Source organism: Eleutherodactylus coqui, chromosome 11 (genome assembly GCF_035609145.1).
Source record: "Eleutherodactylus coqui strain aEleCoq1 chromosome 11, aEleCoq1.hap1, whole genome shotgun sequence".
Taxonomy (NCBI): domain Eukaryota; kingdom Metazoa; phylum Chordata; class Amphibia; order Anura; family Eleutherodactylidae; genus Eleutherodactylus; species Eleutherodactylus coqui.
This window is the reverse complement of record NC_089847.1, coordinates 22,027,884-22,043,580: the sequence shown is the minus strand read 5'-3', so window position 1 is coordinate 22,043,580 and position 15,697 is coordinate 22,027,884. Positions and strand designations below refer to the sequence as shown.

Genomic DNA, 15,697 nt, shown 5'->3' with positions numbered 1-15,697 from the left:
ATAACTTAAAAAAAAAACTTGAATTAAGTGCCACAGTGCGGCCTGTATGGCGGCCATGTTGGTTTAAAAAAATGACTATAATAAATGCATAGGATACAAGCTGAGCAGAGGCATCCTCTGTGTATATGTCTGCACAATCTATATGTTTTATCTCAAAATATAGTATTACTTCTTACAAAGTAGCAAGTTGCCTGCACAAACATGGCGTCCGCCGCAGGACGGCAGGGCACTTCCGGCGCGCAGTGTACTCTGGGAGCAGTGTCTCCGGAAGTAGTGGGTGGCGGTGTCAGTTGTGCTTCCGGCCAGTGTGTAAGAGTCATTGTAGCCGGGAAGATGCCGGAGCTGGCGGTAGACAAGGTGGTGGTGCACCCGCTGGTGCTGCTCAGTGTGGTGGATCACTTTAACAGGTGAGTCCTGGGCGGTTGGCGGGGAGCTGCTGAGTCACAGGCCGGCTAGGCCTCCACTTCGAACCCCGGCTTGTGGGGGCAGCTAGGCCTGCGCTGCACAGTGACGGGGCAATTTACATGCCAGCTGCCTCATCAGCTGAGGGGGCACTGCTGGGCATGCTGGCACTTGTAGTTCCCAGCAGCAGTAGAGCTATAGAGCGCCTCTGCAATGGATGGACTGCAGAGCAACTTAACCCCTTGCAGCTTGGATGGCGGTATTGTGCTGGGCATTTAACCCCTTGCGGCACGGATGGCGGTATTGTGCTGGGCATTTAACCCCTTGCGGCACGGATGGCGGTATTGTGCTGGGCATTTAACCCCTTGCGGCACGGATGGCGGTATTGTGCTGGGCATTTAACCCCTTGCGGCACGGATGGCGGTATTGTGCTGGGCATTTAACCCCTTGCGGCACGGATGGCGGTATTGTGCTGGGCATTTAACCCCTTGCGGCACGGATGGCGGTATTGTGCTGGGTATTTAACCCCTTGCGGCATGGATGGCGGTATTGTGCTGGGCATTTAACCCCTTGCGGCACGGATGGCGGTATTGTGCTGGGCATTTAACCCCTTGCGGCACGGATGGCGGTATTGTGCTGGGCATTTAACCCCTTGCGGCACGGATGGCGGTATTGTGCTGGGCATTTAACCCCTTGCGGCACGGATGGCGGTATTGTGCTGGGCATTTAACCCCTTGCGGCACGGATGGCGGTATTGTGCTGGGCATTTAACCCCTTGCGGCACGGATGGCGGTATTGTGCTGGGCATTTAACCTCTTGCGGCACGGATGGCGGTATTGTGCTGGGCATTTAACCCCTTGCGGCATGGATTTAACCCCTTGCAGCACGGATGACTTATCATTTAGGGTAGGTCATTAGTTGATCGGTGGGGGTCTGCAGTGATGGCGCCCCCCGCAGGTACTGCAGCGCCGCCGGGCGTCCGTCAGTGTAGTAGAGGGCATGGCTGCCATCGATGCCCGTGGGATGTTATACGTTCTGTTACACTTCTAGCGCCGATGAAGCTGCCGACATCCACGCGGGGCTGAGATCAGCTGATGGCCGCGGTTCTGGGCGCTGGCCCCCGCCGGTCAACTGTAGATGACTGCTGACTTCCCGAGCCGCTGACCAACTGCTGACCATCAGTACTGCAAGGGGTTAAATGCCCAGAACAGCCCCTTATGCTGATGGCGGCCGCTGAAAGAACACTTGGTTTCTTCCCTGAGATTTCACTGCGATTTTTTTTTTTTTTCCATAGATGTTGGAGGGTTTTTTTTCTAATTTTTCAGTAAAAATGTACATTTTCCATCAGATTTGTACGCGGTTTTCGCGCACATGAAGGAAAAACGTTGCATGGGATCCCAATGGTAAAATGCTTTAAAAAAACATTTCGCATTAGCGCAGTTTTTTTTTGTTACCGCTCCCATAGGAAATAATGGGAAATTCTTGCACATAAATTGCCTAAAAATTTGGGCCCGCAGCAATTTTATTTTTCTCTTTTCCGGAGTGAAGCGTACCCCTCCTGTGAATGATGCCGTTCGTTCTCTTCCCGTGTGAGCGCTCTCCGTCTCAGTCGTACGCGCCGATGTGGAGGTAGCCTGAGGCCTTTCGCATGGATTCCATTGGCCGGGGGGGGGGGGGGGGGGGTGTAGCAATGCTAAGCGGTTTCTCCTTCCCTCATCGTGGCAATAGGCTCCTATGGCAGCTTCTCTCTCCACCTCGCCCCCCCCAATCCGGTGCCCCTCAGCGTTGAGGACCGCTCTCGGCATTGGATAAGCCTCGTCATAGGGGCGTTGTGGGGGGCTCACCTCCCGGTAACTGTCTTACTTCCTTGTAAGCCATAAAGCGATACATGGCATGCGGCGCAGAAGCAACTTGAACACATCATAGTAATATCTGAAATATCGCCTAGTTGGTCATCTTGATAACCGCTACCGGCCCCTCCCTCATTTACATAAGCCGGGATAGAAGAAAATACTACAGATATTACTAGTCCTTTCCCATAGACCGCACCTGGGGCTTACCATCGGGCCGATCTCCTAAAGGGTGTGTTTAGGGATAGTCCTATAGCATGACTGTCATGTGGAAGCAGAGCGAGGGGACATGACCCACCTTGTCCAACGGAAGCCATTTATACATGTCCGCATACAATGTAGATGCTTGGAGTCCCGGGACGCTGTGGATGAAGACAACCACTCACCATCCGGCCAGAACCCCATCGACGGATGTCTTATCACTGTACTGACCGGTTCGCCGACCTACAGTGATTACTGGTGGAGCTGCTTTGCTGCAGCTCACTGGTGGGTGCGGGGTGTTGGCCGGGGGTCTCAATCCAAACGTATTAAGGAGGATGGCTATATATGACCTATTTCTCTCCCGGTGGCATTCCTCCTTTTCACGCTGGGGGCCGGTTCCTGTAAAAGGGGCAACAAAGAGATATCTACACCGGATTCAGTTGCAACCAGACGTCCGGTGGGAGTTTGCTGCCTTGGCCTTCACTAGGAGCTCCGGAGTCGTTTCCTTGGGGTGAGCCTGGACCTTGATAACGGCTACCTGCTTGGGAAGAGCCACAGCCTTGTACAGGAGACGCTGCTTCTGCGTTGCGGATTGGTTCACCCGATGATCCAATAAAACTTGTACTGCGCCACAACGGTGCAAAATCGACTGATTCCAAAGGCGCACCTCAAGTCGGTGTAGACATTAAGAGTCGTACCTTCAGCCAGGTAACACATTCCCAGATTTCCCAAGAGGGAGTTGCTTCTGTCCAATTATCTTGTTGGCTGCCGTTGCTTCGCCTGTCTTGCCTGCCCATGTTCATGGTGCCATCTACGAAAAACTCAATGTGACTTAGCAATGGGAGCGTCAACATTTTCAGTCCCCCTGGTCTGCTCTTCTAGTAACGCTAAACAATCGTACATTTGATGTTCCACGTTTTCGCCTCCCTCTCTTTTGAGTTTAGTGCAAGTAAAAAAGCTGCATTTAGAACTGGACATCTTTTAATTGGGACTTGGATGACTTGCAGTCATTCTAAGCAAGAAAGTGTAACAGGCTGGGGGTCTCCTCCAAACTCTGAGGGGACTGAGTGTCAAGGGCCGTACATGTAATGAGCACCGCAAGACCAAATGTCCTTCAGCCAAGCGCCTGGAAGTGGTTCCGACAGCACAGGGGTGTAACGATGGCGCCCCCTGTCTCGGTTGTGACTTCTGCTGTGGTGGTAAAATGTTGGCTGCATGGGGGGAAAAAACCCATGCCATGTGAACATATCCTTAACTGTGTACAGCCCACCAAGAAAAGCTGTCCTGCTTAGACAGGGTAGACCTTTGGGCCATATTCACACGTCCGAAAGCGAATTGCGCCCGAGATTCAGCCAGCCGCGTCCGCACCGCAGATCTGCAGTAAATAGCGCCCATAGCATGCAATGGGAAATCAGTTCTTCCTGCACACTTGTAGAAACTAATTGTGGCCCTTCAGCAATCACATTGTGGTAAGGTCGCGGGTTCCGCGTCATCGCTAGGCCATGATGCGGGAAAAGCAGGACTTTCAAAAAAAAAAGCAAAAACCCTCAGTACTACGCATTTCTGACAGCTTACGGGTTTCCGCATGCCGTGTGCAGGCGGCCTAAGGCAGTCTGTCCTGATTGGGCATTCATTGTATACTTTTGCATTTTTTTTTTTACCCACAGAATTGGAAAAGTCGGAAACCAGAAACGAGTGGTCGGCGTCCTGTTGGGGTCTTGGCACAAAAAGATCTTAGATGTTTCCAACAGTTTTGCTGGTAAGTGTCCTCTAGTAACATCATTAATCACTTCAGAAGGGTCGGTGATCGGGGTTATGCCGATTGCCAGATTGAGTCAGGAAGGGATTTTTTCCCCTTAAATTAGGAAAATTGGCTTCTACTTCATTAGCTTCTTTGCCTTCCTCTGGATCAACATTGGGGGGGGGGGGGGAGGGGGTAATAGGCTGAACTGGATGGACATGGTGGTTCTTATTCTATGGTGTTAATTTTTGGCACTTTAGAATAAGTTCTGCGTTGTTGCCTCTGGAGCAGCGCTCCTCCATATCATGGCAACAAAGCTCCTGCTCTAGAGGCCAGCAATATGTGATCCCAGCCGTTTTGGGTTAGGAACTGGGGAAACCCTGTGCAGTCAGCCTTGGGGACTTAGAAAGGACCTGATAACTAAACTTCTTATGTCCTCCCTCAGTACCATTTGATGAAGATGATAAAGACGACTCTGTCTGGTTTCTGGACCACGACTATCTGGAGAACATGTATGGCATGTTCAAAAAAGTTAATGGTGAGTTGCGCTTCTCATGGCGCTGTGTGCAGTAACGTAACTCCATCCCGCCGCTCGGAAATAGAGCGCTGAGACCTTTTCTGTCTTTTAGCTCGAGAACGGATAGTTGGCTGGTACCATACGGGGCCCAAGCTGCACAAGAACGACATCGCAATCAACGAGCTGATGAAGAGATACTGCCCAAACTCAGTAAGTTCTGTTTTTCTCTCTATTAGTTTTGAAGTTGAGAAGCAGCTTTGGTGTTGGTATCGTGCAGCTGGGGAGATGTTTCTGCGCCCGCTCGTCATCAGACCCCTCTGAGCAGTCGCCTCTAAACAAAGTGTTCATTGGGGCCCTTTTACATGGGACAACATTGTTCAGACTTCTGCTGGAACAATAAGTCATTTGCTTATCATTCGTCATTACAATCAAGCAGGCATAAAAATTATATGGCGATCGGTCTGTTTAAGCAGGCAGTAGTTCATCTCTGAACGACGGCCTCTTTACTATGAATGGAGGTAGGTGGCCAGAGCAATCCACGGCCCGCTCTACCTCCTTTCATTGAGCGATGCAAGAAAAACCATTTGCTTACAAAAAAAGACTGTGTTGAACCACACTTGGGTTGAGTGCACACGGGTAGATTTGAGTTGCGGAATCCAGAGCGGGCGACCTTCCATAGTATGCAAAAATGATTCTTCATGCACACGAGCAGAAATCGATTGTGGTTTCCTCTTGCGGATGAAAAATCGCAGCATGCTCAATTTTCCTGCGGATTCTGTATGGATGGTTTCCATTGAAGTCAGTGAAGCCGTTTGCAATGCGGCCGCGAAATCCGCGGGAAAAGCAGGAGTTTAAAAAAAACAAAAAATTAAATCTATAATCTCTGTACTGTGCATGTCCGACGGCGAGCCATGCAGACCATCCACAGTACAGAAAAGAAGAAATTACAGGTACGTGCGGGCGCCGGATGGGCATAGGGTCGGATTCTACTGCGGATCCAAAATACTGTTGGTGCGGATTGTGATGTGGGTCTACAGCAGACGTCACGCCTTCACATGAAAGGATGAAGTTAGCTGTGGATCCGCGTCACAATCTGCTACATGTGATCTTGCCCTTAGGCCGGACTGGTGAGCTTATGGTTGCTCCATATTTAGTCTGTGTTTGCAGACAATAATAGGGAGCAAATATGAATCTGTAGCTCTTCACTTGACCGTACTTTTCACGGCTCTCTTAAAAATGTTCTAGTTTTGTCTGGCTTTGCATTTATTTGTATTGGGCAAATATGTATTCATATTTACCCTGTAGGAAATAAAACCAGTGACCACAAATAAAGGTCAAATCCGGATGGCATACTGTTGGTGTTCTCTATTATGGACTCATCTGATACCGGCCTTACGTAGATTTTCTATTAAATTGAATAATCTTGAACCAGCCATCATTGTCTCATGATCACAGTCCATCGTATGCCTTATCAGGCCATATCGGTGTCATAGAGGGCCCCCAGTGGGCCAAAGCAGAGGACCAGCATGACTCCAAACAGTGATTAATAGTTGAACTCTGCACCAAAATCTGCCACAAGTCAGCTATGTGTGAAGACGCGCCCCAAAAAGGCTTGTTTCCACGATGCGACCCTGTAAGTTCAGCTGCTTGATTGAACAGAAATGATCTTTCCTCACTGATGGTCCTTTTTTACTTCTAGGTTCTCGTCATCATTGATGTGAAGCCCAAAGACCTGGGTCTCCCCACCGAGGCGTATATCTCAGTGGAGGAAGTTCATGATGTAAGTTACTCTATGATGTGTAAAATACAATCTACAAGTCATTTGGATACATTTTAGCTACAGCTGTTTAATACATTACCCTTGCAGTACCTTGTAACCCTTTAAGGACCAAGCGCAGTAAATTTACAGGGCTTGGTCCTGGGCTTTAATCCTGGCCGATAGCAGAAGTACAGCACAGGATTAAAGCTTCTCCTGCAATCTAGCAGGAGTAGGTCAGGTACTCAACTGTCGGACACAGCTGAGGACCTGGAGGCAAAGGGAGAAGCGGGTTTTAACCGTGTCTGCCTTCTCCTTTCCAAGCTCCATAGTGCTCAAAGAGGGTTATGTACTAAAGAGAAAGTGGAAGTGTTACTTCCACTATGTGACCCAGTGATCACGTGGTCGCCAGGGGTCCCTGTCACAGCAGAGCTGCAGGGTCCTAGTAGACCCTGTTCAGCTCTGTCAGGGCTCCTACACACTTGGGTTTTTTTAACGCTGCGATATCGCTGCGTTTTTTTTTAATGCACGTGTCAATGGGACTTTCTAATGTTAAAAACGCATTGCACAAAAATAGCAAAGCACAAGCTTGTGATGCGTTTTTAACATTAAGTTCCATTGACAATCGCGTTAAAACGCAGGGATATCGTAGTAAAACAATCACATGGGTAAAATCCCTAAAATTGTCTGGTCTCTTTAGGAATAAAACACCCTGGTCCTTAAGGGGTTAAGTATATATTCTGCAGCACTGGGTACAGGTAGTAATTTCCCTATGAGATTAGTTACAATCTTTATAGACAGTCTTGAAGGAAGCCAGCAGATGTAGCTGTGCTCGCCCTGTTGGTTGTGGCTTTACGTTGCCAATGTAGAAAGCCCAGTGCTGCTACGTTGTTTGCCACTCAGTTTGAATGATGGCTGTGTTACACAGCGCAGCCGTGCCACCGTATCTCAGTAGTGGGCTCACGCGAGAGGAGTTGGTGCTGCGACATCTGTATATGGTTTTGGTTTGTGGAAGGATACTACGGAGGGACCGGGAGAACTCACCAACTACTTGTATGTTTCCCCTGGCTGCATTCATCTCCACTGAGCTTTCATGCTGATCATAATTTAAAGCGACCCTTGATGTCTGGATAAACAAAAATGGCCGCACCGCTTCTGGGTCCACTTTTACGGTCTTCGTAGATGGTAAAGATAAAGAAACTATACATTGCCTAATGCTAGGGCCGGCTGCATGGGGCCGTGGAGTCATCTATGGTCGCTATGAATGTCGCCCACAAATAATCTTATTACATTAGTATCTCTAACACTGTCTTACTCCATCAGGATGGCACTCCAACATCTAAGACATTTGAGCATGTGACCAGTGAAATTGGAGCCGAGGAGGCGGAAGAAGTTGGTGTGGAGCACTTGTTACGGTAAGATAGAGTATATGGCAAGTCTTTGTGTCCACTTTCGTTGACATGCCATGTCTGTGAATATCGGACACATGCGCTGTCCGGTGTGGCTTGCGTCTTGAGTTTCTGCACTACAGCCATGTTCCCTTGGCCTTAGGGCGATTTTAATATGAATTAAATCCCTCTTTTATTTGTAGTCAGATGGCAGAATTTTAAATCTTGCTGCACTGATAAATGATGATCAGCACTAGAGTTCTGCCTATGGCAGCCGGTTGGTCTGGAAGTTAGATCAGTGTGACTAGTATTCAATAAGGTGGTAATAAATTAACAAACCTGGCATTATATACGTAAGGGTACATTCACACATCCAGTTGTCGTATGTCAAGCCTACTCATAGGCTGTCATTCACACCACAGAGGCCTGAAGTGTCGTTTTGGTTTCCGTTGGGCCGGTTTACATCAGTAAGCCTTTTTTCCCCGCTGGCTGTGGTGTATGACCCTAAGATACTGGACTATTCTCTCCTGACTCGTTCATAAATATACATGACCAGAGCAGCCAAGCATGCTTGTTATTACCATAGTAAGAGGGAGATAAGTTGATGCCAGACTCTGCTTATCTCTTGGATGAGTAAAGGATTGACCATGTAGATTGTAGGAAGACGCTAGGGCTCATTCACATCTGCGCTAGGGGTTTCCATTTTCCTGCTCCATTTGGAAAGTGGAAAAATGTCAGCCCTTGGCCGAAAGGAACAGTTGTATCGGAACTGAACGGACCCCATTGACTACAATGGGGTCCAGCTGGTTAGCATTTCGCAGGATTTGACAGGACCAAATGGCACAGCATGCAGCGCTATGTCTTCCTATTTAGCGGAAATCGGCAACTGAGGATCCAGATGGAGCCTCGTGGGGCGAACGAGCCCGTACTTGTATGGTAAGCTTAACCCTTAGGACTTAGCCATTTATTTTATTCCCAAATTCCTGCAGGGACATCAAAGACACTACAGTGGGGACCCTGTCGCAGCGTATCACAAACCAGGTACATGGGCTGAAAGGACTGAACTCCAAACTGCTAGATATCAGGAGTTACCTGGAGAAGGTGTCCAGCGGGAAGTTGCCCATCAACCACCAGATCATCTACCAACTCCAAGACGTCTTCAACCTGCTGCCAGACGTAAACCTGCAGGAGTTCGTCAAGGCCTTCTACCTAAAGACTAACGACCAGATGCTGGTAGTGTATCTGGCCTCTCTCATCCGCTCCGTGGTCGCCCTTCACAATCTCATCAACAACAAGATCGCCAACAGAGACGCCGAGAAGAAGGAAGGGCAGGAGAAGGAGGAGAGCAAAAAGGAGAGGAAAGATGAGAAGGAGAAAGAAAAGACCGACACAAAGAAAGAGGAGAAAAAGGAAAAGAAATGATCGTCGCCGTTAGTATTTTTTATTTGTATGCTGTTGGTTGAATAGTCTAATAAAAAGAACATTCTGCTGACCTCGCTTGTCCTTTGTGTACCGAGGAAGGGTCATAGATGCAACGTGTTCATCCAATCATGTCACTTCATTTACTGCCCCTCGCAGAATATATTTTACACAAGCCTTGCTGGGGGTTCTCTAGGACAAGTGTCCTCAACGCCAGTCCTCAGGGACCACCAACAGGTCATGTTTTCAGGATATCCTATAGTGACATCACCTGTGCAATACTGAGGAAATCCTGAAAACATGACCTGTTGGGGGTCCCTGAGGACTGGAGTTGGGGATCACTGGTCTAGGACACTTATTGGAGATGGCACTGGATGGACTCAGACTTTATCTAGTCGCTCTGTTTACCCGCAGCACATAATACTATATGTTGGGTGCAGACGGGTCGCTCTTTAATAAGCTTTATTTATAGTCTTGCAGAACTTCTTTAAGCCTGAGTCCTGTAAATCGTGGGAAATGCACGTCTTTTGGGGGCAGTCTGGCTGTAATGTAATTTCTTGCAGAAAAATATTAAAGCTTGTTTATAAACTCTATGTATTGTATTTCGGGGGGCGTGGGGCTCGAGGCCGTGTCACAGGCAGTTAACATTCATTGCATTGGTGGAAAGAAGAGCTTAAGCAGTGCTTTTCAATTGGGTTCACATGAATCCCAGCGTTCGTTGAGCCCTGATCTTGGGTCCCTCAGACTATGGAAGCTACGAGACTGGTCTCTTTTATAGTAGGGAAGGAAAACTCTTAACCTGCTTACAACAAACCCTCTGGGCTTGGAGATACAAAGATGGCCGCAGCAGCTTCTGACTGTATTGCGTAGTATGCACCACTAGTGCTACATCTCATTTGATTAACCAGTACTGCCCATGTGTGCAGTATAGGCCAGTCAGATCAGCATGTAGAGTCTACCAATGCATACTAATCCACAGTGTTCGCCAGAGAAGCGATGCGGCCATCTTTGTTGGTCCAAGCCTGGGGGGGAGGTGCTTTTAACGGTAACCTGTCTTTCTAGAAGCGTCATAAACTAAGTTATGGTGCTTTATGGGATTGCGCCCAGGGTTGCCATTTTTATACTCAACGCTGGAGGGGGGCATACAGTTACGTCCTGCACATTTGGGGTATGTATGGAGGGGGGATCGTGGGGCGATCTCGCTCCATACTACACGGGTGACGGCTGTTTCTTACAGCCAACAGCTCCAATAAGCAGGGCCACTCATCTGAGCTGTTAACCCTTTAAATGCTGCAGTCAATTCTAACAGCAGTATTTAAATTCCCTGACCAATGTTCGGTGGTTCCATACCCCCCCCCCCCTCCCCCCAGCGATTAGATCATGGCTTGATAGACTGCCTGTCAGATCGCAGTATAATGTAATGCTATGGCATTATACTGCAGGTTGGATCAAAGCATCGCAAGTTCTTGTTCTCTCTGGGGACTAAAAAAAAGGAAAAATAACCCCATATTTATACTAAACGAATCTAAATAATAAAACAAAAACAGAAATGGTATTGCAGCGTCTATAAATCTCCGATCTATCCAAATAATGCGTTTTTTACCCCACACGGTCAACGTCATGAGAAAGAAGAAAAAAAAAAACTACAATTGCACTTTTTTTGTCACCCTGTCCCCAAGAAAAAATGTAATAAAATGCGATGAAAAAGTTTGAATCGTACCAACAGAAACGACAGGACGTCCTGCAAAAAACTAACCCCTGCACAGTGAGGTCAACAGAAAACCGTACTGACCTGTAGAATAAAGTTATCGTGCCGTTGTTGCAGTTTCTGCGTTGTAGAAAAAGGATGCACCAAAAAATGGCGGAATTTCATATTTTTTTTTTCTTTTCTTTACTCCACTTAGAACTTTTTAAAAAGTTTTTCAGGACATTAAATAGCACCATTAAAAAATACAACTCGTCCCGCAAAAAACAAGACCTCATAGAGTGGCGGGGATGGATAAATAAGAGTTACGATATATTTTTTAAGAGAAAGGGGGGCCTGCCATGCCCTAATGGGGTTAAAGGCCTCCAGTTCTCACGCAGGCACCCCAGGAAGTCAGTGCTTGGCCAATCAGTATGACTCTGCCTTCAGCCAGTGCCTTAGCCTGTCTCTATGGGAGTGCGTCTGGGTACAGACGGAATGAAGAGAGTCATACCTGTAGACGAACTTCTCAGATTAACGGCATGTGAACAAGGAGCCTGGAAAGTATAAAAATGCTCCCCCCCCCCCCCCCCCGGGCTCTGCAGCACCTATCTTATAAGCACTATAACTTAGTTTATGGTGCCTTTATAGAAGAAGGGGGTCTGTTACCAGATTCATGCAGCCAACACCACGCCTGGCATGGCCCCGAGGCAGGTATGTACACCGCACCGTTTTAGCATAAACATACAGTGCAGTCTTTTATAAAGCGGAGCGCCGAGTCGCGGGGGCAGCGCTGCATCTGGATCTTCTAGAGTCACAGCTCTCTCTGCTTGTGTATAGGCAGATGGATGGCGCGCCACGCAAGAACAGGCCAATGCGATGCCAACTCTGAGTGCCATTCTGAATCCTACTTCAAAGTATGTTCTGCAACACTGCAGCGTTTCAGAATAAGACCTACATACCTATCCGGTCCTGGCTTCATGTTCCCCATAGTGCCGGCACTATGAGCCTAATGACAGGTTTTCCCGTTTTAAAGATGCTTTGCGAAACCCTAAACCTATCTGAGCTAATTTATAGCGCTAAACAAAACCATAGAATGCTATACCCGCACGCTGCGGAACCGCTGAGCTAAGGTGACCATTTAATGTGCTGCTATACAACATTTGACCACTAGGTGTCAGCCTAGACTAATACATATTTGTGCTTTTATTACATCCCTTGTACAAGTCCACACGTTCTGTACAGCGCTGATGAGAAACAGATGTGGCGCATACAGCGTCCTGTAATACAGTAGTGGTGGCGAGATGGGAAGACGTGATAGGATTATTTACAGAAATCTGTTCATGTTTTGCGCTCCACGGTTTACGGGAATCCTTAACAGCTATAATCCTCCGGAAAAACTAAATATAATTGAAGTATTTTTACGAAGTTGGACGCGGTTGACGTTTGCAAACTTTCTGGAAAAGAACTAATGCGGCGCTCTTTAAAGTTCACAATAGTTTGGCGCGCTGTGTTAAAAAGAAGTAAACGTGCCGCACACGAAGAGAAGACACGTCCGAGCTAATAATCTGGTAACGGAGGCGGAAACTGGTACAAGTGGTCAATATCTCTGCGGTGCCGCCACGGAAATGGGTCACACAGCCTCCACGGAAATCAGAGGGCTGACCGTGTAGGCAAAAACATTTTGTGTCCCCCCCCAAGTGAGGACAGCGCTCTCTCTTTAGGGTTCTGTACACTTGGCAAACACTCCAGGAAAGCTGCCAGCGTATACTTTAAATATAGCTATAGACCCCCAATTCACAGAAACAGACCCAAAAAGTGCCCCATTGGCCTCGGTGGGGCTGATATATGTGGTATTCTATATTTTGTCCTATGCAGAGGCCTCTGTTGGAGATGTACTTGGGAGGATGGTAGCGGTGTGAATGCACCCTTAGACCGCTCTCACAGCGGCTCTTTTCCGCGATTAGCGTGGCACAACGCTCCTATTGATTTCAATGGAGCCTAGCAGACCTGCGCCCGAACGCGGTTTACTAAGGTTATTAGAATGAAATCCATCACTATGCATCCATGTAGTCAAACTAAACTGTTCGGTTTTGAGTGGCGTTTCTCTGAATGTATGAGTAAGAGCGGCCTAAGGTGCGGATTACGGAAATATTAGTCTAAAAGCGCTGCGCACTCGGTCTGTGCATCATCACCTGATTGGCTTCTCATAAACGGTTTCGTTGCTGGCTTATCGTATCCGTACTGTAAGGCCCAATGTCCACGGGCAAATGTGGTTTGCGGAATCCGCGCTTGAGATCCGCGAATCAAGCTGCATGGGCGTCCGCGAATGGATTAAAACACGCGGATTTGATTTGCGGACGGGAAAACAAATGGCAGCATGCTCCGTTTTGGACGGATTCCACACTGACAGCTTCCATTAAAGTCAACGGAAGCCGTCCGATCCGCGGCACACCCGCAGGTGACACTGCGAACGATCCGCTGGAAAGCAGGGGATTTAAAAAAAAAAACAACTGTACGGCCCGTGTCTGACGGCGAGCCATGAGGACGATGCACAGTACAGCGAACCTAGAAGTGGAGGAATCCGCCCGGACACCGCTGTCGGGGAAATGCAGGTAAGCAGGGCTGGGATCCGCGTGTGCCGTGGACAGGAGGCCTAAGGGTTAATGATGTTCCAGCACCGCAAGACGCTGCAAAAACATTTGGCCATTAACCACAACTGGGGGATTCTTCAGCACATTCAGACTTGAACTTGTGCTTATGTATGGCTGAGAACACAGAGCTGCAGTGTAAAGCATGGAGGCAAGGCAGCATGTGTCTTTCTTTAAATGACGACTCGAGTTTCTTCTCCTGCGCTCGGCTCCTGCAGCCTGCCGTTGGAGACTACTTACACTTACTATTACACAAAGCACACGGACGGTTAATTGCTGCTAAGCTTGCTGTACTCTGCCTGGAAAATGAGCAATGGCAGCTCATCTACACATAAGGGGGGTATTGTATTTAAATAGGGACTGTCCAAAAATAAGCGGCTCCCTGGCCAGCCCCAAGAAGTGAGCGCTGCAGAGAGCCCTCGCTCTAATGTGGCAGAACAAGACTTTTACACTACTTTGCAACTTTTCTGAATGAGCCGATGCCAGGAAAAAGTGGAAACAGGGCTGGCGCTAATCAGCGCAGTCTGCCGCCAGTGCCAGCGAGCGTAGGCTAGCCACGACAATAAAACCCTGACAATGGAAATGGCAGCGTGCTGTCAGGCTGGCCTGCGTTCAGGACATCCACGAGCGCGACCATTAGAGCTTCCCGGTTCCAGCGCTCAACACCCCGGCGGGAGGATATTACCACCTCGTTACTGGGAGCCGCTGGGAGAACACTCTGTAACTTGCACCTTGCTGGGTGCCAGAGAGCAGGCAGCAATGTTCTCCTAGAGCCGACCAAAATAAAGTTTCCTTCTCCTCCTGTTTTTGTGGTTAGGTGCTTTCCTGACGTCGCTATATTTAGGGATCGGAGGATTTGTTCGATTTCATTGTGTCATATGTTCTGGGTTTTGTCTTTTCTATTAATGCTCTGCAGACAGCCGGCCCACATCATCTGGCTGCAGGAAATCAAACCATCCGTGTCCTACAAGTCATCGTGTCTCCGGGCCGAAGACTAAGCACTGGGGTTTATGGAATGAGTGCAATTAAGGGGCGCTCTATTTAAAGTATCACTCACCTTATTAGACTAATGGATTCCAGCTGTATTTAAAGGGGTATTACGCCTAAAAGTTTTCCTTATCCCAATATTTAATTATTTGCCTGTTTGATAGCACTGGGGAACTCAATTTTTGGAGATGTTAGGGGTATTTTGGGGTGATTCTGAAAATGACATTAGTTTTACTCCATCAGGTCTGCTTATCAAGATATGACATACTGTATATACTCGAGTATTAGCCGACCCAAATATAAACCAAGGCAATAAGTTTTACCGCAAAAAACTGGTAAAACTTATTGACTCCAGTATAAGCCTAGTTATTAGAGATGAGCGAGCATTGTCCTTAGCGAGTATCTCCCCGCTCGGAAGAAAAGGTTCGGCTGCTGGCGCGGGTGACAGGTGAGTTGCGGCCATGAGCAGGGGGGGGAGAGAGGGAGAGAGGGATCTCCCCTCCGTTCCTTCCCGCTCTCCCCCGCCGCTCCCCGCTGGCAGCCGAATCTTTGCTCCCGAGCGGGCAGGTACTCGCTAAGGGCAATGCTCATCCCTACTAGCTATACTCGAGTCTATACTAGGTAAAAATAAAAACCTGCAATACTCACCTCTCAGCCGGCGTCTGTGTCCCCGGCGCAATGCTCTCCCCGGCGCAATGCTCTCCCCGGCGGTGTGGCAAGCTGCTTCAGACTTCTCCTTGCTGTTATCTCTCTGGCTTGGTTTTCAATTTCCTCGCCGTCAGCACTGTGTAACTAAGCGCTGTGATTGGATCGAGTGCCAGCTAATCACAGCCGTCACTCGATAAAGCAATCACAGCCATTCAGTGATGTCATCCACTGAATGGCTGTAAATGATTGAGCGCCGGCTGTAATTGGCCGGCGCGCGATCCAATCACAGCGCTTTCTCACACAGCGGTGAAAGTGGGGTATTTGAAAACCAAGCCAGAGAGATGACAGCAAGGAGAAGTCTGAAGCAGCTTGCTGCACCGCTGGAGACAGCATTGCGCCGGGGACACAGACGCCGGCTGAGAGTTGGGTATTTGTTTTTGTTTTTTTTACCTC

At 48.4% G+C, this 15,697-nt stretch overlaps 1 protein-coding gene across 1 annotated transcript; it reads left to right on the top strand.

Moving 5' to 3' along the window:
* Positions 1 to 270: 270 nt before the first annotated feature.
* Positions 271 to 9,347, top strand: PSMD7 (proteasome 26S subunit, non-ATPase 7). The gene is made up of 7 exons (XM_066582215.1): positions 271 to 407; positions 4,121 to 4,212; positions 4,640 to 4,732; positions 4,824 to 4,921; positions 6,411 to 6,491; positions 7,791 to 7,882; positions 8,845 to 9,347. The coding sequence occupies exons 1-7, from the start codon at positions 334 to 336 to the stop codon at positions 9,275 to 9,277; spliced, it is 963 nt and encodes a 320-aa protein (XP_066438312.1). The 5' UTR covers positions 271 to 333; the 3' UTR covers positions 9,278 to 9,347.
* Positions 9,348 to 15,697: the final 6,350 nt, after the last annotated feature.

Coding starts and splice junctions, on each gene's coding strand:
- PSMD7 (XM_066582215.1), top strand. CDS start 334: ATGCCGGAGCTGGCGGTAGACAAGGTGGTGGTGCACCCGCTGGTGCTG. Junction 4,922..6,410: donor AGAGATACTGCCCAAACTCA/GTAAGTTCTGTT, acceptor TTTTACTTCTAG/GTTCTCGTCATCATTGATGT. Junction 6,492..7,790: donor CAGTGGAGGAAGTTCATGAT/GTAAGTTACTCT, acceptor TTACTCCATCAG/GATGGCACTCCAACATCTAA.